This window comes from Penicillium citrinum, assembly GCF_028827155.1.
Source record: "Penicillium citrinum strain IBT 23319 chromosome Unknown utg000009l:1.0-4274883.0:1.0-4276374.0, whole genome shotgun sequence".
Taxonomy (NCBI): Eukaryota; Fungi; Ascomycota; class Eurotiomycetes; order Eurotiales; family Aspergillaceae; genus Penicillium; species Penicillium citrinum.
Window position 1 is genome coordinate 2,873,281 of NW_026622694.1, and position 26,394 is coordinate 2,899,674.

Consider the following 26,394-nt stretch of genomic DNA (forward strand, 5'->3'; position numbering starts at 1 on the left):
GAGTAATACCTTGGATCTAGAAATATTCAAAATAGGTGTTTTATATGATTGTGGTGGTTTATAGACAGTATTAGTATAGAGCCCTCTGTACTAACTATTTGATATGGTCTCAATTGTCTGCAATTTACATACGTACACTGGGGAATCCTCCTAGCATTCCTCAAACAAAGAAACGATGCGGGGAAACCTAGCCATGAATTTACCACTCCATTCCAAGTAAACACACTGTTTTACCAATGTGATTTATTATTGTATTTTCGTAAACAAGCCAATATGAATACTAATTCTTATTCTCTGGTCTTGTGTTGATTAACAGCCGCACATACTTTGATATCACGTGACCATAGTGATCCCAGCTCCCGATCACCTTACAAACTAGTCGACCACATTGTGTTTATGGTTCAAGTTTTGTACCAACACCCTTTTTACTTTTTATTGCACTACATTGGTACTGTTTATTGGAAAATCGAGATAATAAAGGGTAGTTTGATCATTTCAACGAACTACCCGCACACGTTCAATACAAATCATTCAACTGTCTGGGTGGATCCCACTGGGCAACGTGACGTGACATGCAAGTCCTCAAGTCTGGAGTTCCCCTCTTAGCCAAATCTATCGAAACCCCGTCCCTTCTGCGCTAGAGGGTTGATCCCTCTTGTGAATCCTCCTACCATAGTCTAACATTTGACTAAGCGTGACCTATTGCGATCTTGTTGCGACCAACCGTGATATCTTCTCCTGCCTTCGAATATCTGAACTGCCGCGCCGCGTCGACTCATCGCGAGCTGCTGTCAAGCTTCACGGTCAATATCAGCACCCATGGAGACAGATCCTGTCCCTGGTTCGCCAACACGCCCGAACCTTCGGCTGCAAGCGACCACTTTCCCGCGATACCCTGCATCGTCCTTGTCTCCATCCTTCAAGTTGGATGAAGGTTATTCAGACGATACTCGAAGTCAACCTGACAAGGAGCTCATGTCAGAAAATGTCATGATGCTGCCGGACTGGATGCTCGCTCAGAGCGAATCAGACAGAGCTGGTAGGATTCCCCTTTGGTCTCTTTGGCCCTCTTGGCGGTGACTGCGGTGACTGTCTCTCTATCACTTTCGTTTTCTCACTTTCTGATGCCCGCGACCTGTTCCTTTACCTTCTTCACCCGCTAACCCATGTACTCTCTCCACGGCAGAACTCGCATACAGCCTCCTTCGATCATTATCGACACCTGCACTTGTCGCCGTGGTTGATCGTCTTAATCCATTGCTCCACATGGACCCCGTTGTCAAACTACCTCCGGAGTTGACATCCGAGATCTTTTCCTATTTGGATCCACGAACCCTACTCACTGCCTCGCTGGCGTCCCGGTCGTGGCGAGCTCGTATATTAGACACCGGGTTATGGAGGTTACTCTACATTAACGAAGGCTGGAAAGTGGATATGCGGGCAATTCGGAATTTTGAACAGGAACACGCAGAGGCGATGTCGCCGCTCACTCGTAGGGCGCGACCTCAGCATTCAGAAACAGATCTGGGAGAACCGAAGCTTAAGAAGCGCGTGCCTCCGACCTGGTTGACTTCACGTAGCAACGGTGGTGATGGTACAGTCGAAACAAATGGCTATGGATCGTTCGGGCCTGACGATGAAGGCGATCACTACATGACCGATGCGAACGAACGGAGAAATTCTCTGTCGGCAGCTCCGAGCTCTTTGCCCCAACCGCCGTCTTTGCTCCATCCACCTGTGAAGTCTTCTCTTCTCATACAATCTCCAAACGGAACGGTGAAGGTTAACTGGGTCCACCTTTACAAGCAACGGCGGCGCCTCGAAGCAAACTGGCACCAAGGTCGTTTCAGAAATTTCCAATTACCGCACCCCTCACATCCAGAAGAGGCACACTCAGAATGTGTCTACGCAATCCAATTCGAGGGGAAATGGCTGGTCAGTGGAAGCCGGGATAGGACGGTGCGAGTATGGGACCTGGAAACCAAACGTCTATGGTACCGCCAATTGATTGGTCACGCAAAATCAGTGTTGTGTCTTCAGTTCGACCCAAGCCCGGAGCAAGATATCATCATTTCTGGCAGCAGTGATCGAAGTGTGATTTTGTGGAGATTCTCTACTGGAAAAAAGATCCATCAAATCACAAATGCGCATGCCGACTCGGTACTCAACCTCAAATTTGATGATCGATATCTGGTAACCTGTTCCAAAGATCGAACTGTCAAGATATGGAGCCGCCGAGAACTCTCAGTGATGGATGAAGACTACCCACGTATCTGCAAAGGTGGTGGCGCAAGCTATCCGTCCTACATTGTCGATCTCAACGAGATAGCACCAAACATGCTCGAGGCTAGCATTGCTAATGGTCATATTAAATCCTTGAAGCCCTACACTCATCTTATGACAGTGGCAGGCCACGGAGCTGCCGTGAACGCCATGCAACTTCTTGGTGATGAGGTTGTCACTGCTTCCGGAGACCGGATGATTAAGGTCTGGAACATTCGCAACGGCGCTTGTATGAAGACTTTGATGGGCCATGAAAAGGGAATTGCTTGTGTTCAATTTGACAGCCGTCGGATCATCAGTGGCAGTAATGATAACACGGTAAGAATCTACGATCATGTTTCTGGTGCCGAAGTAGCGTGTCTACGCGGCCATAACAACCTCGTCCGTACCGTTCAAGCAGGCTTTGGCGACCCCCCTGGCGCCGATGAGGCCCTTCGACTCGAGGCCCAAGAGGTTGAAAATGACTTTTGGAAAGCGCAGCAGGCTGGCGTTCCTGTTGACCTTGGCCCAAGAGCTTTGCGACGCGCTGGTCACTATTCCAACACCGCTGGTTCTCGGGATCCTCGCAATATTTCTGCACTTGGTGCCAAGATCCCTCCCGGTGGCGGAGGGAGCTCTTGGGCTCGTATTGTATCTGGATCCTACGACGAATCGATCTTGATCTGGCACAAAGATCGGGATGGCGCATGGTCCATTGGCCATCGACTTCGACAAGCCGATGCCGCAGCCAACGCTACCCGTGCTAATTTAAGCGAGGCAGCACGAGCTGCTGTCTCTGCACAGGCACAGCAACTACAGGCGGCTCAAACTCTGCTTGCCCTACCTACTGGAAATGGCGCGGTTGCTGCGCCAGCGCCAGCGCCAGCACCAGCACCAGCACCAGCACCAGCAGAAGCCGCGGAGGAGATGCCAGGCCAAGAAACAAATGGTGAATCACCGGCCACTAATAATGCGAACCTGACTTCACACCCAAGTGGACGGCAAGAATCGACAGCGGTCCATGACGGGCATCATGCTCAGCCTGGGCCTGCGAATGCTCCGAACCCAGTAGCAGCCAATCCCAACCCGCCAAATCCACAGCAGCTGGCTACTGCCAACCCACAGGCAGCCTTTCCTCCCAATCGACAAATAGCACAACCCCCATCATCAAGGGTTTTCAAAGTTCAATTTGATTCCCGAAAGATCATCTGCGCCAGCGTGGATCCTCGTATCGTTGGATGGGATTTTGCCTGTGAAGACGAGGAGATTCTAGAGGCATGTCCTTTCTTTCAAGGACTCTGATAACACTTCGTTTCATCTACGGTCAGGTCTTAGCCTCAAAGTGCAATTTCCAGTACAGAATAGGGGTAATGCATTTTGCCCCCGCCCTCAGTGGTTATGCTCTATGCTTCTTTTTTTCCTTCAAGAATTGGTGCCGCCGATACTGATGATGTCGGATCTGCATACGCGACTTTTGATTTTCATCTCGTCCCTGTCATGTTGCCTCCCTTCACTTCTGTGTCTTCACTTACCTCTTACCTTATGCACCTACTATACCTCTTCTATTCCTTTTTTATCCGCTTGCATCGAAGGGACATTTCAGCTGTTGTAATTTTGGGAATATCTCTTTGGCGTTTTTTTTTTGGCTTTTCTTCTCTTTTCTTCTTCCCTCCTCTTTTCATCTTCTCTTCCTTGAATCTTGCATAGCGAATCAGGTGATGATTACTTTCTTGCTTCATTCAATTTGGCCTAGGATCTAGCTCTTTCGATCAATCATCATGGGAAACACGGCAAAATTTCAGACAGCGCGCGATATCTATCATGGGATGTGGGATTTGGCCCTGGAGAGATTGACTGAAACATTGGAAATCAGTCGTGAAAGCTTCAGAGTTTCCGACTTGGAAGCTTCTGCGTTGCGAGTTATGATGGGCCCAGATAACTCCATCTGTCACTACAATACTGTGGTGCTAGGGCCAGTCAAAATTCTGGCTCAGATTATCCAGAGCTTGCAAGTCTCCCAGCCCGCCAATACTACCTGTGACCTACTACGAGGTAGAGCCTATCAGCACGAGTAGAACTAGTACTTATCACGATTTATAAACATAAACCTTGGAACCTTGTGAATGAGATCGAGTTTCATCAAACCGCACTACCCCAAGGTTTCAAGACTCTGAATCCAACTGTTCAGACCGTTATAATACAAGACATCTAGGGTTTTATATCAAATCTTGAAAGAAAGCTCTTTTCCGTCTAAGATTTCCGATCCTGGCACGGAGATGCTCTTGAAGTGTCTGTTAAACTCTCTAGTGGCATTGGAAATAAACCTCCGCAGTTACCAGCCCTGGTAACTGCGATAGCACCTTCTGAAGAAGATATATCACCATCATTCCCTCCCATATCAGTCCGCAGCCACTTGTGAATAGTTAGCACTGATGTCAGTCCCAAATGCAAGACACGCATCCCCGGATCCACGCAGAGGAAAATCAATCCATCTTCTTCATAGAACATAGCGTATTGTACCGCCAAGCGTTGACGGCACACTCTTAACGCATTCCCAATGCGTTAAGAGCGACCATGCCTATCTTATAAACAGGGAAAGGGGCCCAAGTGAAGGAACGAGCTTTTGATATGGATCCCATTGGGATTAAGCTTCAATTAGAAGATTAGTGTGAGTATTACTCCTAATTCTAACAGAAAATAAAATTGTCTCACATATGTATAACTTTCTTCATGTTGCCAGCCTGAAGAAGAAGTATGTAGTGCCTCATCGCATTGTGTGTGCCGGTCACTTTGATACTCTGTTGAAAGTCGAGATCAGACCTATCCAGGTATGAGTGACTAGCCTCTGAATATGTCACATTGCTCTTGTAGTGACATTAATATATTCGAAATGCCACCATCCGTTGATGAATGAGCACCAGCATTGTTGACGAGAATATCTAAGCCCTTCTCTCCGACCATAGATTGCACCGTATCCACGGATTAAAGGATACTTGCCTCGGTTGAGACGTTGAGAGGGACAAAGAAAAAATTTTTGGTATGCTGAACAGCCTATTCGAACTCAGGACTGGTCTTTCGAGAAGTAGCAATGACAAGACTGTCTTCGGACAGCTGGCGTGAATACTGTCTAACCGATTCCAGCCCGAGTCTTCGAGCAAACTCGGTGATGAATACTCTAGTAGATACCTCCGACATGATTCCTTGGGCCGATAAAGTATTCTGGCGTCCCAGGAAAATGACAGAATCTCAAAGTTACAAGGGAACTCATAGAATAACAGTGTACGTAACTATTTGGACTACTTTATTTTAGGCTAACCGGTAGACGGCCCCCCAAGGGCCGTAGACCGATCCAATTACGCCGAGGATACCTACTATTAATAAGGGTTCCTTTTACTACAGCCGTATTATCCGTGAGTATATCCTCCAGCTGAATTCAAGGCGATGTCAACGGTAGTTCATTATCAGACAACGCAGGCTTATAGAAAGGCAGGACGACATCCTGGAAGATAAATGGGTGATTGTAACAAACGGCACTCATTTGCCGAATATCAACGAAATACGATATGGTAATACTCGTCACAAGCAACCCTGAGAATCGCGATTTAATGGAGTCAAAGAGGAAATGTAAAAGAATATTCTATACTTCGAATGCGGCAAATAACTTCCCCATTCGGTCGGAAGCCGACCTAATCAGGCAAGCCTGCAGGATTAATCAGCTAATGACTCAGCCGCTCTGATGCGTAGACGCAAAAGTAGAATCGGATTGCCGTCGAGCTCAAATAGTCCCCGAGAAGGAATTGATCTCGGAATCCGAGGTCTTGGACCCTTCCTTTGCGATGAGTGAGGATGCGTTACGGGCCGTAAGTGTTGACGACGTCAGAGAGTCATTCGGGGGCTACTTTGTATGTATAGGCCACACGCTAACTGTTCCTTTAGTGTGACCTTTGTCACTCAAGAAAGGTAATGGGTCGGATCTCGATCACTATGCATATAAAACTGCCAGGAGATGACAAGCTAATTATGTCTTTCACAGGTGCGTTGCGATAGACAGCTGCAATGTGCAAATTGTATCGATTCTGGCGTCGAGTGCCAGCGGACTCGTCCACGGCGACCAGCTCGCCCTCCAGCTTCAACGTACGTAACAATGTTCCTAAATTTTGAATAAAGATGGGTTTCTCGCTAAAGGGAAAAACCAGAATATCCACTCTTGGTGAAAGGATATTGAGATTAGAGACTGCAATGTCTCATCCGCCTGAGTACATTCTTCATCCAATGACATCATTTTATAGTCTTATTGACATATCTTCAGGACAAGAGAGAGCATCAGTCCGCCTTATGGTGCAAATCAACCCGAAGAAGACAGAGGACACAAAAGGCGGAGATTAGACGTTGTTTCTCATTTACAAGATGTTTCGAAGTCCCCTCATAGCAGCTGCACCGTTGTCACTCCCGATGAATCAACACATCATGCAGAGCAAGCAAAGGCAGTATTCCAAGGGGAACTCGAAGGGAACGAGAGTATGAATCTTGAAAGACAGTCTGTTCTCAGGTCTGCCTTAGAATTTGTCAATACCATGACAATACAAGGAAAGCCTTCCAATGCCGAAAAAAGTCCTTCGCCTGAAACCCGTGAGGAGTGTCAAGCGGCTGCAGAAGCCACAGCGCCACCAGCTGAAATATTCTATATGCTACTTAAAGGTAACATGGCGCCTTTTGCTTTGTTGGCAAGAAATGCGCTAAAATAATGATAGAAACAACGTCCCTAGATGGAATATACGTCTTACAATGGCCGGATCATATCTCTCAGCGAACGCTTGAGAAGATGATAACCGTGTTGGTTAATGATGAATCACGCGGTCAGATTTTCTACCAATATTGCATCTGCATCTACGTCAAGGCCATCTGTCATCTTGCCCAGATGCCACGTATATACAAAAACTCGACCATCAATCGGCAGTTTCTCAAGTCAAAACGATTATATGAGTCGAATGCGATTCATGCCTTGAAGAACCTTAGTTTCTTGGGTCATCCTAGTCTAGCTTTTGTTCAGTCACTGATATCCGCGGTATGCCTGGATCCTCTGAAGAAAGCAACCTTCTTTTCTAATCATTTCTCTCTGTCTAGACATTCTTGATGCAATACACTGGTAATACGAGCCAGGCCTGGGTTCTTAATTCTTACGCTGCTCGTCAAATTGTCACGCTGAAATACCATGAAATTAGAGGCCCTGTTCCGAGAAATGATGCCAACGAAGAGATCCAAAGCTCCTTATACTGGTGTTATTATCATGACCGTACTCTCAGTGCCCTCCTCCGTCGCCCTGTATCACTACCAAAGCCTCTTTTGTCCCCCGTCGATCTCATAGTCCCAGACAAATCCTTACCTCACATGCCACTTGTCCGAATCCTTCTGGAGTTGGCGCAGATACAAGGTGAACTTCTAGACTGTGGAAAAGCAAGCACCACTCGCGAAATTCTTGATAATCACTCAAAACTTCAAGAACGAATGGCTTCTATCAAGTCTAATTTACAATCAGTATGTACTTGGCTTGCAAAGGCTCACCTCGAATTTCGCTAATCCAAGAAATTATTCTGAAGACGCGGAGTTCTGTTGATGAGTTTCTGTCAGCCGATTGGATCGCGGGAGAATTCTGCTACTACGCAATTCTAGTCGATATTCTTCGATCCAGATTGAAGTATTCGTTTTCGCCTCTCACACACAAAGAATGCGTTTCATGTGCTCGGAAGTCGTTGAACGCACTTCGATACCTGCAAAAGAACCCCAGTCTGAGTCCAGGCTTCGTGGACCCTTATCCAACATTTCTGACATGGTGAGATAACGTACCATTGGTGAAACCTGCAACCAAACTAACCAGAGCCAGGACCATCTTCTTATACCCACTAAGTTCGTTCTTTGTATTGTTCTGCAATATCATCGGCGAACTCGACTCCGATGATTACACCCTCATCCAAGAGATTGTCCAATGCCTGATTCCATTTGCTGCGAGTCCATATGTGTCAAAGCTACTGAGGCTTTTAGAGTCACTTCAAAACTTTTGCACTCCATTAATCGAAGCTAAACAGCGTTTGGGCCCAAAGACTAAGGTTGCCCCATGGTACCCGTCCGCGACAGGCACAATACCAGAAAGTACAGCAAACTTCGACCCGGATTTTGCAGTCGATAGTTCCTCCGGCACAAGTTTTGTCGGCAATACATCCTCGCATCATGCCCCGGTGATTGATCCTCAAACATGTCCGCCGACAGATGAGCTCATGTGGCATTTGTTCAACAGCCAGCTTTCAATGGAGTTTTTCGACTCAGATTACCTTTCATTGGGCCCGAACTCGACATATTAAGACGAGAAATAACTCTAGGGATATCTCTACTCATCCTATTACGACCTCTGAAACCTTAAAGCATTTTATTGTCTGGGCGCCCGGGCAATCGTTATAGACATATAATTAATTTAATATTTTGGCTCTACGCCTACTTCGAGTAGAAACTTAAGGCATGAACTATCTAGAATCAATTCAACCAGCGGCAATCATAAATACAGACTAGAAAAGTGAATAAATCAATCAGTCAATCAAAAAAAAAAAAAATTGCTTCCAGATCTAGATTTCAATCCTTCAGATTCCAGTGAACTCCACTAGTTTATTCCCAAAAAATACTTCATTTTCCGCTCGGAATCCGAGGTCCCCGACTCGGCCCGACAAGGACTCAAGCTCTCTATTAGGCCGATCAACACGCGTTAACAGTCTTTAAAATTTTTCCAGACCATAATATCCCCTCAGTATTTTCTAATTCCAACATTCGAGACCCTCAGCCCTAACCATGAGACCGGGACTTCGCTACTTGGTACAATCAGCCAAGCTGGCAATCGCCGGGGGTACTATCGGATTAGGCTCGTTCTTCATCTATACCCGGCACACGAAATTCAGTCCTGTAGAAGACTCAGATCCTCTCATCAAGCTCGTGAAGGAAAAGGGTTGGAATCCGCACAATAATCCGATGATTAAGGACTTATATGTCCGCCGTGTTCCACTTGAGAAGATTCGTCCTGAGCTTCGAGATTCGCCCGTTAGGTTGACTAGGGCTTTATGTGCGGGGGTTTGGAGTAATTGGGGTATTTTTCTTCTTGCTTCTCTAGAGAAGTTCCATAGGATGATCAATTGACTGACTCTTTACTTTCATTCGAATAGGTTTCTCGATTCAACGGGCTATACTAAATCGATCGCGGAACGATACAAATCGGAATCACCTTTGGACTGAGGAAGAGCTTCTTTCCTCGGAATATAACCAGGGTACACTGATAGCTGATTCCTTTGAGGTGGTAGAGAAGGAAGGAAACCAGATCGTGATTCGTGGTGGAGATTCACCCTCAAGTAAAAGTCTTCGACCACTTGATGCAGCCTTGGAATTATCAGCGAAAATCAATGAGCACGAACAAGTGGTTGAATTTGGCTTCAAGTCTGCTTTCTTTGCTGGGGATCAGCCGTCTGAAGTCATGCCAATGCCAGGGTTTGCAATTTGGTTGCATCTCCAGTATGCCAAATTGCTTCTCGAGACTGGGATATCAAATGCGATGATATGATTGATATTAGAGCACTCTGTGAAGTGCCAGTGTACGATACTTCTGAATACCATGGTTGGGTATATTAGATACTAATTGAGCAATCTCTTCTCCAAGCAAAAGCGAGAGTCTTATTTGGCTGGGAAATCAACTGATTCCAGGTATCACACTGCCACGCAACCCAATCAATATCTAATTTAACAATAAAAACAACCTGAGAAGGAAAGACATCCAAGAGAGGAACGCTAAAGGAGTGAAAGTAGTGCGCCGGCACTAAGCTGAAAACCTTAGTGAAGAATTCTCAAGATATGTTGGCTCCAAACAGCCACACCTTGACGAATGAAGCTGTACATCGATTGCTGTAGACTAACCCCAGACTGACTCGCAGTTGCGTGATAATCGTAGCGCTGCGGGCTCTGGAACCTAGCGGGCGATAATTGACTGGGGGCTGTAATGTAGGAGTCTCGTGAATTAATAAGTTCGAATGACTGGGTTTCTTCAGTGCTTCCATGGACACTTTCAGTACCCAAACAACAGCAGAGAGGAAGATGCGTAGGCAGTCGAGACAGAATATTGATAGCAGTATTGGGTTGAGGTACGGGGACTGTTTCTGGTTCTTCCTCTTGAATCGTCTGGTTGACAACTGTGTGCCTCTGAAAAGAGTTGAACAGAGGTGAACTGTTCCTCGACGGTGCATCTTGAGCAAGCGAGTTCAGCCTAGCCATGGGCGATCTGGCTCTTGATGGTCTGTTTTGCTCTGGGGGCTGCAGTTGCTGCGTACCGCGTCGAGCTGGATTCCGTGGCGGTGGTATCATCGCAGGTTCTGGATTTGATGGCGATCTAGGGGACGAGCCACGTTCGGGAGAGGTAGACGCAAAAAGCCTTGCGATAGAAGGTCTGTATAGGCGAGCATGTCTCTTCGGACGGGACAAGGCACTCTTGAAACTTCCATCTTCCGTTCCTGTTCCTTCACTTGTCCTTCTGGAATCAGGGCTATGTTCGACTGGGGTGGTTGGGGAATCATAGGCATGGAACGCATGATCATCTAGTCTTTGGCCAAGATTGATACCATGCCCACTCGGTCGGTATGCAAACCTACCAAGAACCGCTGTACCATCAGGAGCTCGCCCGATACTACGAGCAGACTGTGGAACAGCTGTAGAAGGTGGCGAAGGAGGAGGTGTGGGTTGAGCTGGAGGTAAGAGAAAACCGAGTAATCTCTTGATTGCATCTCGAGGAGAATGCTCGCGCCGACGGTTTGAAGGCCCTTGGCCCTGGAGGAACTGAGCGGAGGCCGCCATTGCTTCCGGGGTACCAAACGACGGTAGCCCAGGGGGGAGTAGGCATCCTTTCTGGAGGTGGATATGGTGGTTGATGAACCCTCACAGCTGGTACGTTCCTCGGCCATTGAGGGCTTGCTCCACTGCCGTCAAATGTATCGAAAGAAAGAGCTCTCCGGCGCATGGGCTGGTTGATCATTTGCACAGGCTCAAATCCACAGTCTGGATGAGAAAATGGCCTGAACAGGTCAGGACATAGGATTTCATCGTGCCAAACAAATTCCTTCCCCCTATATGCTGTTTTCCTGCCGTATGGGTGTTCAATCGATCCATCAGATGAACGAGATAGAGCCGGTGAAACGAACAAAGCCACGTGGGGAGCCATTTCCTCTTCGACCGGTTGGACAGCTGGGGCTCGGTGGTCATCATTTGGCGTTGGGTGTGCAGTTGCAGTATATATGAGTTCTTCATCACTAAAGGGAGTTCCTGGGTGGTCATCGGAGCGTATTGTAGATGTGGAGTTGCGATCATCGCTAACATGTGGTGCTGTGTCTGATCTGGAATAGAATCTGGATGTGCTTGGGCCGGGGCCTGCTTCTGGATCTTCATCGCATATTCCTCGGTCCAGAAAAGACATCATAATGAAGGAAGGGACTGGTCTATTGAGCCAATAAATAACGGATAATAAAAAGCAATGGGGCAGTTGGATAGAAGAATGATTGTGGATTGTGGATATGCTCGACATCAAAAGACGAGAAGAGAAAAGAAGAGAGAGAGAGAGAGAGAGAGAGAGAGAGAGAGAGAGAGAGAGAGAGAGAGAGAGAGAGAGAGAGAGAGAGAGAGAGAACGAGTCAAGATTGATCAAACAACATCGCAACTGCCGCACGACGCTTATGGAATTATTATACAAAACAAAAACAAGGGAAAGAGAGAATGAGAAGTTTATATGTACAGTTTCCTTCCCCCAAGAAATGCAGGATGGCCGAGAGAGAAAAATTGCAAAAAAGAAAAAGTTGAAGATGGTCATTCATCATAAGGGGGTGCCCGCAGGACTCGGATTTGGTTTGCCAGTCAGCTGCGCGTGCTCCTTTCTGAGGGCTCGTAATAGTCCTTCAATTCTTCGGCGTTCTTCTTGCTCGGCCTGTGGCAGTTGTTAGCGTTGTTTGGGAAGAAAATAAGGAGATTGAAGGAAACAGGACTGACCTTCAATATCTTCATGTTTTCATTGCGAGTGTCGCGCATCATCTTCTTGAACTCATTCTTCAGCACCATAGTGGATGTAGTCTCAAGAGTAGGATCACGGCCCATCGATGTTGGGCTGCTCAGGTTCATCCAGTTGATACGTTCCTCACTCAGTTGTTGCTCCAGTTGCTCGCATCGGTCCCGGAGACTATCAATAACACCTTCGAAACGTTCACGTTCCTTCTCAAACTCAATGCTTGCCTTTGTCATAGCCTCATAATCATCGATAGTCTCCCGGAGCTCTCTCTCGAGAGTTTCAGCCCGTTGTTGGAGATCACCACCTCCTCGTTGGCTCTTGAGGTTGGCGAGCTCTTCGGTCAATTCAATGTTACGAGTATTGAGGGCATCGATCTCATTCTGGAATTCGGGGTTGGCGGCTGCCTCAGCTGCACGTTGCGCTCGTGTTCCATAAGCGCCATCGAGCTCGGCCTTGACCATTGTCAATTCTGTCGTGATTCGGACAACTTCACCTTCCATCTCAGTCATCTCATTTTGCAACCGAGTGCTATTCTCTTCGGCTTGGACACGCTGGTTAACAGCTTCCTCCATACGAGAATCGAACTCCTGTAGACGAGACTCGGCTTCCTGGAAACGCGCTTCGGCCTCATGCACACGGGAGTCAGCATCTTGCAAGCGAGGCTCAACCTCTTGAAGTCGAGAGAGGGCTTCCTGCGCACGAGACTCGGCCTCTTGTAGGCGAGACCCAGCATCTTGCAGACGGCGCTCGGCCTCTTCAAGGCGTAGTTCCGCCTCTTGAGCGCGAGAATCAGCCGCCTGTACACGGGAATCAGCTTCCTGTGCGCGAGTGATAGCATCTTGCGCGCGTGAATCAGACTCGCTACGAATCTGCTCAATATCAACCTCAAGCTGTGTCGCTTGCTGCTCGGCACGATCACGAGCCTGTCTCATTTCTTCAATTCGAGCCTCGACCTGCGATGCTTCATACTCAGCACGATCGCGGGTTTCCCGCACTTCCTCTGTTCGGGCATCAGCCTCGCGATGTAAGGAGTCCACAACACTCTGCAGACGTGCGACCTCGCCTTCTGCCTGTACCAAAGCTGCCTTGGCCTCTTCCTGGGAAGAACCGTCATGGCGCATGGCCTCCAGTTGTCCCATCACAACCGCTAGCTCATCCTGAGCAGACTTGCCATCTCGGCGTGCGTGGGCTAGTTGTTCGGTCAGATCGCCGATATGAGCATCGCGTTCGGCATCGGACTTGGAGTTGAGTTCGCGCTGTTGCTGGATCTGGGTGGTCAGGATGCTCTTTTGCTCGAGAAGTCCATCCACTCGGCTTGCCAAACCATCGACACCGGCTTGGAGATATGATAGTTGCTCCTCCAAGCCTTCCCCGTCATAGGCAGATGGGGGTGGCGGGAGCGTCGGCGAGCGAGTCAATCCAAAGCGATCCACAATGTCTTGAACACGCTCATTGACGTCGGTGATTCGTTGCTTCCAGGCTCCTTCGTCTCCAGGGTTAGAGACAGGAGCACCCGCCGGTGCAGCGGTTGGGTGCGTTTCCAGAGTCTTTAACCCATTTTCGAGGTAGGCTATATGCGCCTCGGTGGCAGATACGGAATCGAGTGAACGATCGGCAGATCGCGGAGGGGGGTCGACAAACTCGTCTGGAGTGGCTTGAATCATCATGTTGCACATGCGCTCGCTGAGATCTTCCAGTCTTTTCATTGTAGCATCCATAGCCTCGGAGGATACCCCAGAGGGTGCAACATTGGTATCAATTCTCCCTTTCAATCCATAATTATCCAGGTGTTCCGGTGTACGGTAGAGACTGCGGTCATCGAAGTCGATATCTTCGGGAGGCGCATCGGAGTTGTTTTTGGGGGTCTTTCTCATGCCCTTGTGGGTTATTTGCAAAACACCGGCTGTGTGCTCTAAGAGTCTCTGGCCAATCTGCTGGGACCTGCGTTCTAATTTCCATAACTCTTGAGCCAGTTCCTCGCATTTGCGCTGGCTCATTGCCAGCTCCGAATCACTTTTATCCAAGACATCGGCAGTCCCGTTTTTCCCAAAAATGCTGCGACTTCGACGGTGAGACTTTGAGGTTCCGTTGGCACCGTACTCTCCGCTGTTACGGGGGCTGGGGGGACTGTAGAGTCGACCGATTGACTGAGCAGCATCGCGCAACTTCGTTTCCAGGGCCAACTTGCGCTTTGTGCCTTCAATTCGGGTGGAGAGAAGAGATCGTTCTTTCTTCAATTCTTCCACTTCTTCAAATGACAGGATCTCGAAGTTGTTACTATCCCCTATCGCAGTCTCGGTTAAGAGGTACATTGTAACGGGATCGTTCGTGTTGACAAGGACGGAGCTGCGCGGATGAGCGGCATTAAGCTGTTTAGCCGAGATGTCCCGTATTAGCTTTTTGACGAAATGACTCTTTACGCTGACCACTGTTTGCTGCGGAAAAGGGTTCCCCTTACCGGATTGTAGCGTGATCCTTCATGTTGAGGGTCGACAGTATCACGATATCCATCGACCAGCGACTTTCCAAGGGGAGCATGAACATCGGAGACGGTGGCAGTGGAAAGATAGCGGGGGTCTCCATAGGAAGACTGGCTGGAGCGTAGACTGATATTCATGCTGGGCGTTTCAGGCGCAAGAATGCGGCCGGGGAAATAGTTGTGGACACACTCTCAGGGGACAATAATGGTGGGTTTAGTTTCAGGCGTAGACTTCACACATTCTGAGATTTGGTCACGAAGAATCACACACAAAAAGAAGAAGCCCAGAAAATGGGAGAATATCAGAGTTGATTCTTGTTTAAAAAAAGAAAGAAAAGGACGTGGCTGAGGAGATGGCGGGGAGAAGAAAAAGGCGAGCCGCGCGATCTGCGGGAAAGTCAGCCACGCCTTTTTTTATCTCTGGAGCTGTCCATTTGGCAAGATGATGTATAACACATTGTCAGATACCATCAGATACAAATCAATGTCGATATTTGATATCAGATCTAGTCGGTCAGATATATTTATATATACTCCGATGGCATATTTGGTTCCTCCAGGGGTTCGTCCCGGCTGATCGACCTATTACTGCATTTGTTTCATATTGAAGAGACCAAAGTCCATTGAGACTAAATGTAGACTAAGCCAAAGCAACACGGAGACCGTTTGTCCTCCGACTTGAAGCCGTCCACATGTCCAAGCGAGGTGGAAATGAGCAGATGATAAACAAAAATACTACCTAGTCACGGGAGTATTTAAACAGAAAGAGATAGAGAGGAGTACATCTAAGGTACTGACGTATGTTACTCTCCTCCAGTGGGGTTGCCAGTACCGGCGAAGTACTTTCTCCAACGTTGCCTCGGTCTTCCCCGCTGGGGAGGGGGAAGGAAAAAAGAGTGAATCCTTTGTATCTTTTGGTCTTTTTATAATTTGGTTTTTTCTCTATTAATATTTCCCCCATTTTCATTCTTCCTCGACTTCACCTTCTCTAATTAATGCCTTAAGGCTCTTTCATCCTTTCCCTCATGGCCCCCAAGTCTTCGGCCTCATACTTGTCTTCCCCACAACCTCTGGAATATAAAGTCTACAAGCGACGATTCTGGGGCTTGGCACAGCTAGTCCTGCTAAATATCGTCGTCAGTTGGGATGTATGAGATTTCCCCTCTTCTCTCTTTTCTCCATGCCACATTACTCGATCTATCACAGAAACCTTTTGCTGATCTTCCATGATAACATATCTAGTGGTTGACCTTCTCGTCCATTTCCACCACGGCTGCAGACTACTTCGATGTGTCGGAGAGTGCTATCAATTGGTTAAGTACAGGATATCTTTTCGCTTTTTGTATCGCAAGCCCGTAAGTACTATCTATATCCACTTCTATCCTCTCTCGCTCGGGGATTCCCGGTACAATACAACTGTACCTTACATCCCCACATGTTAGTTACTACATACATACGTACATACATGTACACTGCAAGTCGCACAAAAGAGCTTGGCTTACATCCCCAATGCGCGCCGTACAAACAATAGGTTCGTGATCTGGGTTCTGAACAAAGGTGGTCCAAAACCAGCTATCATCATCACCTCCTCATTCCTACTTGTCGGAAATTGGCTACGCTATGCCGGCACTAAAGCAAATGGCGGCATTTTTGGACTGGTCATGTTCGGCCAAATTCTAATCGGTCTCGCCCAACCGTTTTGCTTATGTGCCCCTACTCGATATAGTGATCTATGGTTCTCTGATAAAGGTCGTACGAGTGCAACGGCCGTTGCAAGTCTGGCCAACCCGCTGGGCGCTGCGATAGGACAATTGGTGGATTCGGAATGGGCGACCAAACCATCTGATATCCCCAATATGGTCCTTTATATTTCAATCATTGTGAGTTCGATCATTATCGCTTATGAGCAGCGATGTTTCGAGTAGTAAACACCTCTGCTAATGCCGAGATATGTTGAATGTAGTCAACAGTTGCCTCTCTTCCGTCCTTCTTCTTGCCCGCTGCACCACCGACTCCTCCCAGTGCTTCGTCTGCCATCCCACGCACCCCACTGAGGCAGGCAAGCCTACAACTGCTAGGGACTTTGGAATTTTGGTTAATTCTAATTCCATTCGCTGTCTATGTGGGCTTCTTCAATAGCGTTTCATCGCTATTGAACCAAATCCTCAGTCCATACGGTGCGTCCGAGACGGATGCAGGTATTGCCGGTGCCATTTTGATTGTAGTCGGTCTCGTGACTGCTGCCATTATGTCGCCTATCACAGATAAATATAAACACTATCTGGGTTCGATTCGTATATTGGTGCCCATCGTGGTAGCGTCGTATATCGGACTCATCTTCGCACCATCCAGTCCGGCCGGAATCGCACCCTCATACGTCGTTATGGCATTAATGGGTGCTTCATCATTCGCTCTCCTTCCCATTGTTCTTGAGTACCTTGTCGAAATTACGTATCCTTTCTCTCCGGAGATTGGATCTACGATTTGCTGGACTGGTGGCCAATTACTCGGCGCATGCTTTATTCTCATACAAGATGCCCTGAAAGCGAGTAATACCGCGAATCCACCATCTAATATGCGCAATGCACTGATTTTTGCTACTGTTGTTTGTGCAGTTGCTGCGCCCTTCCCTCTTTCGCTTGGTCTATTCGGTCGAGTGGTGAAACGTCGTCGTCTGGAGGTTGACCGTGGGATTGAGTTATCGTCGAATTCACATCTCCAAATGGGCTCTAATGATGGCTGCAGGGAAGACCTCTCACCTGAGAAGCCTAAGTCCGCTTTTCAAGAATCTACACTTAAGAGTGTGTGATATTTAATCTAAAATTGCACAGCCAATGTCTCCATATTTTCATGTCGTGATATCCTGGACTGATCTTGTTTTCCGAGCTGTACCTCTTCCATGCTTCCTATTATTACCACAATTTACAAATAGCGCCATTAAATGCCATCATGAAATCATGCTACACCTGTAATCATTGTAGAGGTTGGACGTGGTCTTGTACATCTGCCAATACGAAGGTGGACTATTGCAGCCGGCAACTTGAAGGTCCAAGTACACTCTAGTTTTGAGCCGGTGTCATCCACGATTATTACTAGTAGGATTGGACAGTCACTACTACGACTACAGACCGTGCGAAGACTCATGTATGCACTGCGCTAGCAGTGTCCAAGTAAACAATGGCGATGGAAACCTCCTTTTAACAGATGAGATTCGTCTTAACCAAATAAATAAAACACAAGCACAGTTCGAATAGGCGGAAGACCAGCTATCTGTACATGCAAGGCAGAGAAAAGGCGGTCTATTATCGTTTTTCCTTTTCCTTCCCATCTGCCTTGAAACACCATATGCGTACATCCCCAGAGCAGATAGTATCTCTATCACATCCTGCTCTCAAACCAAATACATGAACGGCAGACTATCGAGTGATGAAGTAGACAGTCATCAGCAGAGCGATAATTGACTTTGTTTCGACATGGTGTCCCGCAGTATAGTCATATCGAGATTCGGTTGATAAATACTGTCGGATGGATGCGGGAAACGTGGAATGTCGTGCCGGAACAAAGTTCGATATGATCCGCTTATTTGAGCTCCCTCCAGAGCTTGGGAGCGGCACAGGCGGTAGCGCAGTGGGCAAGGTGGAAGACTAGATATTTGTATCAGTATTGACCGGTGTCATGGTATAGACTGACGGGAACCCGCTGGGTTCGCGCATCAATCGTAAGCGACAATCGACATACACTCCTCAACACAGTCCTCCTTGACTCCCTTGAAGTCATCACCCTCCTCCTCCTGGCGGGTGACGCGCTCGACACACTCGTCGTAGTGGTGCTTGTACGGGGCGCATTGGGCGGAGTTGGCGCAGTCTGAGAGCAATTTTCGTTAGCAGTGTATACCAATGAGAAGAATTGAAATTGTTCGAAGAATTTCAACTGCCATTGAGTCGAGTCATTGGAGATTGGATGATCTGGTTTCGACGACCTATGCGAGCAAATGCGAATCACCCGCTCACCGGGCGTCTGAGAAATGCCCAAATCGTCGCCAGCAGATTCAAATAGACTCCGAACAACAACTAGATGATTGGAAGTGATTGAACTATTCACTCACCTTCCTCAAGCTTGGGCTTGATGTCCTCAGGCTCCTCCTCTTCCTCGTCCTCCTCTTCCTCTTCTTCCTCTTCCTCCTCGGCGGCCTCCTCTTCTTCGGGAGCCTCCTCAGAAGTCTCCTCCTCAGGGGTCTCCTCGGCGGACTCGGTCTCTTCGGAGGCCTCTTCGGTCTTCTCGGCGGGCTCGTCCTGGGGGGGTAGAGGACTCAACGTCGGCGGCAGGAGCCTCAGCCTGAGCCTCGGAGAAGCCCAGGGAGGAGACAACGTCAGTGAAAAAGTCGGCGAAACCCATTGCGACTATCAATTGAGAGCAATGACCAGAGGTCGTGGAGTGGTGGGGGGGGACTGGAAGATATGGAGTTGTAGGTAGGGGTTGCGGTTAAGTCGAAGATGTGGTTTTCCAAGCTCGGACTGGAAAATCGGGACGCCCCGGCCGGCAACGATCGCGGGCCAATCACGTGTGGCACAATTCGCAGCAGGCAATGGAGGGCTTTGCTCTACAAAACCTACATGAATATTTACGAAAATATTCGAGGAAATGAATAAAGGGTAATTTGATAGCCTTCTATTTCAGTTGATTTCTCATCATTTCATGGAGAGCAAAGACGTTTGAGCCGGTACACGCCAACAGTCACTCTCTAGAAATGCGGAAGTCGCTTTGGGATTATCATTCGACAAATCATAGTGTACAAAAAGGGCACTCAGAAGGTTGAGTATAAGGTGAGAGATTTGGTGGTAAAAATGGGATATCCCATGTCCAAAATAGTCTCAACTGGCCCGGCGCAGCCGTTCCTCCAATTCAGTAGCTACACTTTGGCTCTGAACTTCCTCATAGCACGGCGGAGGTTCAGCGGGTTCGGGACCTACATCAGAGACCCTTCGAGGTGGCTGTTGTACCACTGGCGAGTCATCAGCAACGGTACTATGGCTGAAATTTCCAGGTCCTTCGTAGGCGGGTAAATCTTCCAGATGCACCGCCGACATGTCCACGCTCCGTAGACCACGAGCTCCATCGCTTTGGTTCTCAACTGCCTGTTCTAATCGTTCTTTTATTCGCTCAAAGTTGGTGTGAAAGTCAAAGGCGCCTCCTTCTTTGAAGGTCACCTTGATCTGTACGGCCGGTAGTTCGACGGAAATGCCGCCGCCGGAGACTGGTTGAATGAGAGCAGTCCAGACATTCGGGCCAAAGAAGGGCGCGGAAACATGGGAGTCCCGAACATGAAGTAGAGGGGAGGAGAAGGATTGGAAGGTGCTGGATTTTTCGGATGGTAGGTAGATGAGCTATTGCATTCGAGAGTCAGTCTGGAACTAGATCATTCCGTGGCGCTTGGTGACCAGGAGGAAGGGAGGAGGAGGTCGAACACGTTGATTTGTGAGATGAATGCAGCCAGTGCTACTCTGTAACGACAATTTCTCGGGTCCCTTATAGTTGGGAAGTGGCGTTAGGGCGAGACTGGTACGAGGAGGTGACGAGTATATCAGGCGTTCATTTGGTAGGCGAACAAAGCCTTCCTGATCATTCAGCATGACCCAGCTGTAGAGCCTCTATCAGCATCGTCATATTTCATTGGTTCTCTTTTTTTTTTTCTCAGATGCTGAGAGAAGGCAATCTTATCACAAAGACATACTTGATAGACATTTTGGTGAACGACCGTCCTAGGACGCACTAGTGGGGTTGGGGCAGTGGGGGTCTCAGCAAACAGAGAAAAGAAGAGAAAAAGAGCGAGCGATCTAAGCGCAGCAGGAGAGAAACCACGGAGTTTCAGGGAGTGAAACCCCCTGGGGACATTGTTGCAGCAGTTCTTCCAGAAGGAAGTCGGAGTCGAAAAGAGTTGCGGGGCAAAAAGCGGCGGGGAAAACGGTGAGCGACGAGTTGACCTTTTAACTGATTGAGATGTACTATGTATGTATATCATTCTAATTGATATATTTTGATATATAAAATGTCAATACTCTGTGAGCTTTGAATCTACAAAGGTACTTATTCCTTCTCTCTCTCTCTCTCTCTCTCTCTCTCTCTCTCTCTCTCTCTCTCTCTCTATGGGCATTGGCATTGACATTTTCAAGTGTTTGAGGCGAGGCTTCTTGCTGCAGCTGCACGTCTGACGTTTGACCCTAGTCGATCCCTCCCAACAAGCTTGTTTGGACAAATGCTGCATCGTGTTGGGCTATCATATCCCCCTTCCCCCCATAATTGGGAGATCACTGATCAGTAGATGTGGGGTTATTTGGATATGTCAAGAGTAATCTTGATAAGCATAGCAGATTGAAAGATTCGGCTGTTTTGAATTGGATCCATTCTGGAATGCTGGGACTAGCTCTGTTGATATTAGATGCTAGGGTAATTCTGACACTTCTAATTAATTAATTATTGATTGATTGATTGTATCTGAGATGTCATGCTTCTTTGTTATCCATACTACTATATACATAACTAGTATACTATGTATATGTATACGCTACTATGTAAATTGATTCTCTTCTAGAAGAGTCCGCAGTAAAAAAGCGCGCTAAGCTTCCCAAACTTTCCGGATTTGCGCAACCGTCGACCCCCACGAATGTCGCTTTTTTCTCTCTCTCTTTTTTTCCTCTCCAACTTCTTTGCTCGTAAGTACCACAGCTACAGACTTCTGTATCTGAATGAAAAAGAACAAGTATTTCCATTCGCATGGCACAGATTTAAGAGAAAAAAGAGGGGAAAATTAATCTTTTCTGACGTCAAAAACTCAAGCGGGTCCAAGCTTCGCGAACTAATTTGATCAACCACAACGCTTCATGTGAACTTTACAACACCCAGCGCTGAATTCCCCCAACTGATCGCGTTTCAACCCTTTTTTAAATCGCCCTTCTGAGGCACGACATCATGGGGAAGCAACAGGTGTACATTCCTCCTCTCATCGGGTGGCTGTACGACCTAGTCCTGTGGAGCTTCTCCGTGCTCATCGACCTCTTCTTCCGCGAAGTGCATCCTCGTGGATCATGGAAGATCCCCCGACGCGGTCCCATCATTATTGTCGCCGCCCCTCATGCGAACCAGGTAAGATCTTACATACCCTCTGTCTGGGGGTGAGAGGGGGGGTACTGCCTTGCGATTTCGTTCCCTGAATATGGAAAGCTGACTGTCTCCATTCCATTCCTGCAGTTCGTCGATTCACTCGTCCTCATGCGCGTTATTCGTAGCGAAGCCCATCGCCGGATCTCATGGCTAATCGCAGAAAAATCGTTCCGCCGCAAATTTATCGGTCTTCTTGCGCGCGGTATTGGAACGCTGCCCGTCGCACGAGCAATGGATAATCTGAAACCTGGAACCGGAACCATTTACCTCCCCGATCCGATCAATCAGCCAACGGTTTTGCGGGGTGTGGGCACCAATTTCGACAGCGCTCCATTTGAGAAAGAAGGAACAATTGCTTTGCCCACTATCAATGGAACTTCACACAGTGCAGCTATCGCGGAAATCAATGGACCGGAGGAATTGATTCTCAAGAAACCTTTTGCGCACCGAGATGCGTTATCTCAGTTGACTGGCCGGAAGGACATTGACAGTGAAGGAAACTTCACTGGAGATGCAGCAGATAAGAACCCCGAGTTCAAAGGAACGAAATTCAAGGTCGCGCCGCATGTCGATCAAACCGCAGTATACAAGGCGGTCTTTGCTAGACTGAACGCTGGCGGTTGTGTCGGTATCTTCCCTGAGGGTGGTAGCCATGACCGTCCATCTCTTCTTCCTTTGAAGGGTAAGATTCAACTGTATCTCAACTCCTTTTGCTAAGAGACTGGCTCCTAACATGTCGATTTAGCTGGCGTGGCTCTCATGGCTCTCGGCACTCTGGCGGATAACCCGGATTGTGGACTGAAAATTGTCCCTTGTGGAATGAACTACTTCCACGCCCATAAGTTTCGCTCTCGTGCTGTAATCGAATTCGGCAATCCGATCGAGGTACCCAAAGAATTGGTGGGTCAGTTCAGAGAAGGCGAGCGCCGCGAGTCCGTAGGAGCTCTCCTGGATATCATCTACCAGAGTCTTGTAGCCGTCACTGTCACTAGCCCTGATTACGAGACACTAATGGTAAGCCTTAAGCCTTTCACTTAGCGTCGCCCTCGTTGTATCATGTCTAATGAATCATAGGTCATTCAAGCTGCCCGTCGTTTATACAACACCAAGGGCAAGAAGCTTCCTCTTCCTATGGTGGTAGAGCTAAACCGTCGTCTCGTGACTGGATATGCTCATTTCAAAGATGATCCACGCATCGTGAGTCTTAAGAAAGCCATTGTGAATTATAACAAACAACTTCGGATTCTGGGTATTCGAGACCATCAAGTCAACTATGCCAAATTTTCTATCGTTCAAGTCATCGCCACACTCGTCTATCGCCTGGGCAAGCTTGTTCTCCTCACGATTGGAACTCTTCCTGGCCTAATGCTATTCACCCCGGTTTTCATTGCTACCAAATATCTATCGATCATTAAGTCCAAGGAGGCCTTGGCAGCTTCTAGTGTCAAGCTGCAAGGTCGCGATGTGATGGCTACATGGAAACTCCTCATTGCTCTCGCTTTCGCCCCGGCCGTCTACACAGCGTACACAGCCACGTTCACGTACTGGACCTACCGAAATCGTATTCAAGGCTATATGCCGGATTGGGTACCCCTTTGGCTAGTGGTATTAATTGGCGTTTTCTTGTTCCCTACCATCACTTTCGCTGCCCTTCGCATTGGTGAGGTGGGAATGGACATTGTCAAATCTCTTCGACCGTTGGTCTTGTGTCTCAATCCATCACCATCTAACCCCTTGGTGAAGCTCCGACAAACCCGCGCAGCACTTGCTCAGCAAGTTACTGAAGCTATCAACACCATGGGCCCTGAGCTATTCCCAGACTTTGACGCTGCGCGAATCGTTTCGGGTCCATTCCGAGAACCAACTCATGGGGAAGCTCTTGGTCTTGAAGAGCCGGGCCTTGGACGTATTCAAACAGCCGACCGGAGCGAAGAATTCTCATCTCAAGAACCCCTCCCACGCAACGAGTCATTCCACAATCTGGCCAATATTGGATTCTTCTCCACGAGACCTCCTAGTCGCAACCGGAGCCGTAGTAGCTCTGCTGGACCTCGACCTGGCTCGCGACATGGCTTGAAACCGCTGAGCCCTATGACTCCTAAAGATCCGATGGACGATGTCAGTTCGCGCATTCGAGATGCCATGAGAGAGCGCGGAGAACGTCGGCGCCGGCGTAGTGAGGATGGAAGCTGGGACATGGCCAGTTCAGGGACAGGAACGCCATCTAGTGGCGACGAATTGCGAAAGGACGTATGATTTGTTTCAGTGATCAGTGGTGATTTGAATTTTTTGTTCATTTCATTTCTTGTTGTTCTCTTTTACTCTTTCCATGCTGGACTTTTCATGGCGGGAAGTATATAACCCATTTGAACTAGTCTGCTGCGTTTATATAACCCTTCTGCGAGATATCCCAGTTGCTGTACTTTCTGTTTGACTTCATTTATCTTCCAAATAACTTTATTAAATCAAATGAAATAAAAGTTTCAAGATCTCTTGGCAATAAATGTGAAAAAATTGAAGTTGATATTTAGAGAGCCGCGGACCTCGCCACGTCGTGACTTTCGCCGAGGATGGAATGGTGCAGCCTGGCATTGCCTCTTCCCTTCTTCATTCTCTCTTTTCTCCGCTGTTTCTATTTCTATTTCTATTCAACTAACAAAACTGAATACTTTATAAATATTATCACAACTTCCCTTACTACTCCTCTACAATCTCATCTCGATTGACTCTTTAATTCTCGCCCCCCCCCCACTCGCATCAACCTGGCTTAGTCCAATTTTGACCACGTCGCCCGTTGCCATCCGCTCCGCTCTCGTCTTCCCCTCGTATTCTCTTTTCTTTTCTTTTCTTTTTGATAACCAACCGTTCAAGCGAATCCCCTCGCCTCCTCTTCGCCCTTGGCCTTTCGCATCATGGCGGGTTCAATGCACCTGTCCCGTCTCCGCAAATGGTTCCTGGCCTCCCCGCCCATTGAATTCGCCATAACCAACCTCAAGGAGCTCTTGGTCGGTGCGCTTCGACAAGGTCCCATCCCGCAACATGTCGCATTCGTTATGGATGGTAATCGACGATTCGCCAGATCACATGGCATTGAAACTGTGGAGGGTCATAACCTGGGATTTGAAGCATTGGCTCGGGTAGGTTTTCTCTCGCCTAAGGCTCGTGAAAGAAAGCTCGGAGATTACATTACATCCAGGGGAGGAGACGGAAACATAAAATCAGAACCGAGCTTGTTGAAATATAGCAAAGCTAACGCGAGTCTCCCCTTTTAGATCCTGGAAGTCTGTTATAAGAGTGGTGTCAAGGTCGTCACGATATACGCGTTCAGCATTGAGAATTTCAAACGGTCCAAGTTCGAGGTCGATGCGCTGATGGACATGGCCAAGGTGAAACTTTCGCAAATGGCTCAGCATGGAGACTTGTTAGATCGATACGGAGCCAAAGTGCGCGTTCTTGGCCGGTTGGATCTGTTGAAGCCTGATGTCCTGGCAGCTGTGAATAAGGCAGTTGATTTGACCAGCCGCAATGGCGACCGTGTGTTGAACATCTGCTTCCCTTACACTTCACGCGACGAAATTACCTCCGCTATTCGGGAAACCGTGGATGACTACAGTACGCCTCTTAAATCAACAAACGGAGTTGGCCGCACACCCTTTTCTGAATCGCATATTACGCATAACATTCGGGCGCAAAACTTGGGGACAAAGTCTCATGATACGAACAGTGACTCTGATTCTGTATCTGGGACTTCTTCTACACAGGGAGATGACCCTATATTACGCAACGACCATACTAACCGGGTATATGAGTCCGGCTCCTCGTTCTCTTCCTCCACCACGCTCCATTTAGGTCAAGGCGATGGCCATCCTCAAAAAGGCACAACCCAAGGAAACTCCCCCGACCCCGAAAATCCAGCGTTTATCTCTCCTGAAACTATCACTCGCCAAACTCTTTCGGATCATATGTTGACGAAGGGTACTCCGCCTCTAGACATGTTAATTCGCACTTCGGGCGTGGAGCGTTTGAGCGACTTCATGCTCTGGCAATGTCACGAGAACACGGAGATCGTCTTCCTCGATGTGATGTGGCCCGAATTCGATCTGTGGAATTTCCTGCCCGTCATGCTTGGTTGGCAGCGTCGTATCTCCAAATCTCGTCAAAATCCAGAGGCTGAGGGCAACTTTGCTGGAGATAGTCCCGAGTCCAGTGAGGAGGACATGGATGCTCGGGTCTTGCGTCAAGGCAAGGTTAAAGGCATCTAAAGCGTTCTTACATTCCTTTCATTCCTTTCTGACTACCCTGTTTTTTTTTTTCCTTCTTTTCTTTTTATCAGCATATGCGGTGTTCATGGCGTTCGGTTATCCCGACTGAGCATCCAGTTATTCTATACCAAGCATTAGCAGCCATTGCCTGTCATGTCTAT

The 26,394-nt window shown here is 48.0% G+C and overlaps 11 protein-coding genes across 11 annotated transcripts; 7 read left to right on the top strand and 4 right to left on the bottom strand.

The window, feature by feature from the left end:
- Positions 1-819: 819 nt before the first annotated feature.
- N7469_010542 (F-box and WD domain protein) lies at positions 820-3,564 on the top strand (the record flags this gene model as incomplete). Its single annotated transcript, XM_056649447.1, has 2 exons — positions 820-1,039; positions 1,187-3,564. The coding sequence occupies 2 exons, from the start codon at positions 820-822 to the stop codon at positions 3,562-3,564; spliced, it is 2,598 nt and encodes an 865-aa protein (XP_056496578.1).
- Positions 3,565-4,040: 476 nt separating this feature from the next.
- On the top strand, positions 4,041-4,337 carry N7469_010543 (uncharacterized protein; the record flags this gene model as incomplete). Its single annotated transcript, XM_056649448.1, has 1 exon — positions 4,041-4,337. The coding sequence occupies one exon, from the start codon at positions 4,041-4,043 to the stop codon at positions 4,335-4,337; it is 297 nt and encodes a 98-aa protein (XP_056496579.1).
- Positions 4,338-6,098: 1,761 nt separating this feature from the next.
- On the top strand, positions 6,099-8,618 carry N7469_010544 (Zn(II)2Cys6 transcription factor; the record flags this gene model as incomplete). The annotated part of the gene is made up of 9 exons (XM_056649449.1): positions 6,099-6,122; positions 6,199-6,222; positions 6,296-6,396; positions 6,459-6,518; positions 6,572-6,960; positions 7,014-7,327; positions 7,387-7,797; positions 7,860-8,092; positions 8,144-8,618. The coding sequence occupies 9 exons, from the start codon at positions 6,099-6,101 to the stop codon at positions 8,616-8,618; spliced, it is 2,031 nt and encodes a 676-aa protein (XP_056496580.1).
- Positions 8,619-9,096: 478 nt separating this feature from the next.
- On the top strand, positions 9,097-9,856 carry N7469_010545 (uncharacterized protein; the record flags this gene model as incomplete). The annotated part of the gene is made up of 2 exons (XM_056649450.1): positions 9,097-9,388; positions 9,465-9,856. 2 exons carry the CDS (start codon positions 9,097-9,099, stop codon positions 9,854-9,856), a joined length of 684 nt encoding a protein of 227 aa, XP_056496581.1.
- Positions 9,857-10,122: 266 nt separating this feature from the next.
- N7469_010546 (uncharacterized protein) lies at positions 10,123-11,752 on the bottom strand (the record flags this gene model as incomplete). The annotated part of the gene is made up of 2 exons (XM_056649451.1): positions 10,123-11,187; positions 11,222-11,752. The coding sequence occupies 2 exons, from the start codon at positions 11,750-11,752 to the stop codon at positions 10,123-10,125; spliced, it is 1,596 nt and encodes a 531-aa protein (XP_056496582.1).
- Positions 11,753-12,145: 393 nt separating this feature from the next.
- N7469_010547 (involucrin repeat protein) lies at positions 12,146-14,951 on the bottom strand (the record flags this gene model as incomplete). The annotated part of the gene is made up of 3 exons (XM_056649452.1): positions 12,146-12,256; positions 12,319-14,703; positions 14,793-14,951. 3 exons carry the CDS (start codon positions 14,949-14,951, stop codon positions 12,146-12,148), a joined length of 2,655 nt encoding a protein of 884 aa, XP_056496583.1.
- An 887-nt stretch (positions 14,952-15,838) lies between these two features.
- Positions 15,839-17,622, top strand: N7469_010548 (putative cell surface receptor/MFS transporter (FLVCR); the record flags this gene model as incomplete). Its single annotated transcript, XM_056649453.1, has 4 exons — positions 15,839-15,961; positions 16,056-16,168; positions 16,345-16,693; positions 16,777-17,622. 4 exons carry the CDS (start codon positions 15,839-15,841, stop codon positions 17,620-17,622), a joined length of 1,431 nt encoding a protein of 476 aa, XP_056496584.1.
- A 747-nt stretch (positions 17,623-18,369) lies between these two features.
- On the bottom strand, positions 18,370-19,208 carry N7469_010549 (cytochrome b-c1 complex subunit 6 family protein; the record flags this gene model as incomplete). The annotated part of the gene is made up of 5 exons (XM_056649454.1): positions 18,370-18,457; positions 18,552-18,677; positions 18,824-18,883; positions 18,919-19,105; positions 19,128-19,208. 5 exons carry the CDS (start codon positions 19,206-19,208, stop codon positions 18,393-18,395), a joined length of 519 nt encoding a protein of 172 aa, XP_056496585.1. The 3' UTR covers positions 18,370-18,392.
- Positions 19,209-19,684: 476 nt separating this feature from the next.
- On the bottom strand, positions 19,685-20,555 carry N7469_010550 (GRAM domain-containing protein; the record flags this gene model as incomplete). Its single annotated transcript, XM_056649455.1, has 3 exons — positions 19,685-20,197; positions 20,279-20,450; positions 20,545-20,555. The coding sequence occupies 3 exons, from the start codon at positions 20,553-20,555 to the stop codon at positions 19,685-19,687; spliced, it is 696 nt and encodes a 231-aa protein (XP_056496586.1).
- Positions 20,556-21,779: 1,224 nt separating this feature from the next.
- Positions 21,780-24,227, top strand: N7469_010551 (putative glycerol-3-phosphate acyltransferase Sct1; the record flags this gene model as incomplete). Its single annotated transcript, XM_056649456.1, has 4 exons — positions 21,780-21,953; positions 22,059-22,653; positions 22,717-22,985; positions 23,046-24,227. 4 exons carry the CDS (start codon positions 21,780-21,782, stop codon positions 24,225-24,227), a joined length of 2,220 nt encoding a protein of 739 aa, XP_056496587.1.
- A 656-nt stretch (positions 24,228-24,883) lies between these two features.
- N7469_010552 (undecaprenyl diphosphate synthase family protein) lies at positions 24,884-26,233 on the top strand (the record flags this gene model as incomplete). Its single annotated transcript, XM_056649457.1, has 2 exons — positions 24,884-25,108; positions 25,244-26,233. 2 exons carry the CDS (start codon positions 24,884-24,886, stop codon positions 26,231-26,233), a joined length of 1,215 nt encoding a protein of 404 aa, XP_056496588.1.
- Between the last annotated feature and the right edge of the window lie 161 nt (positions 26,234-26,394).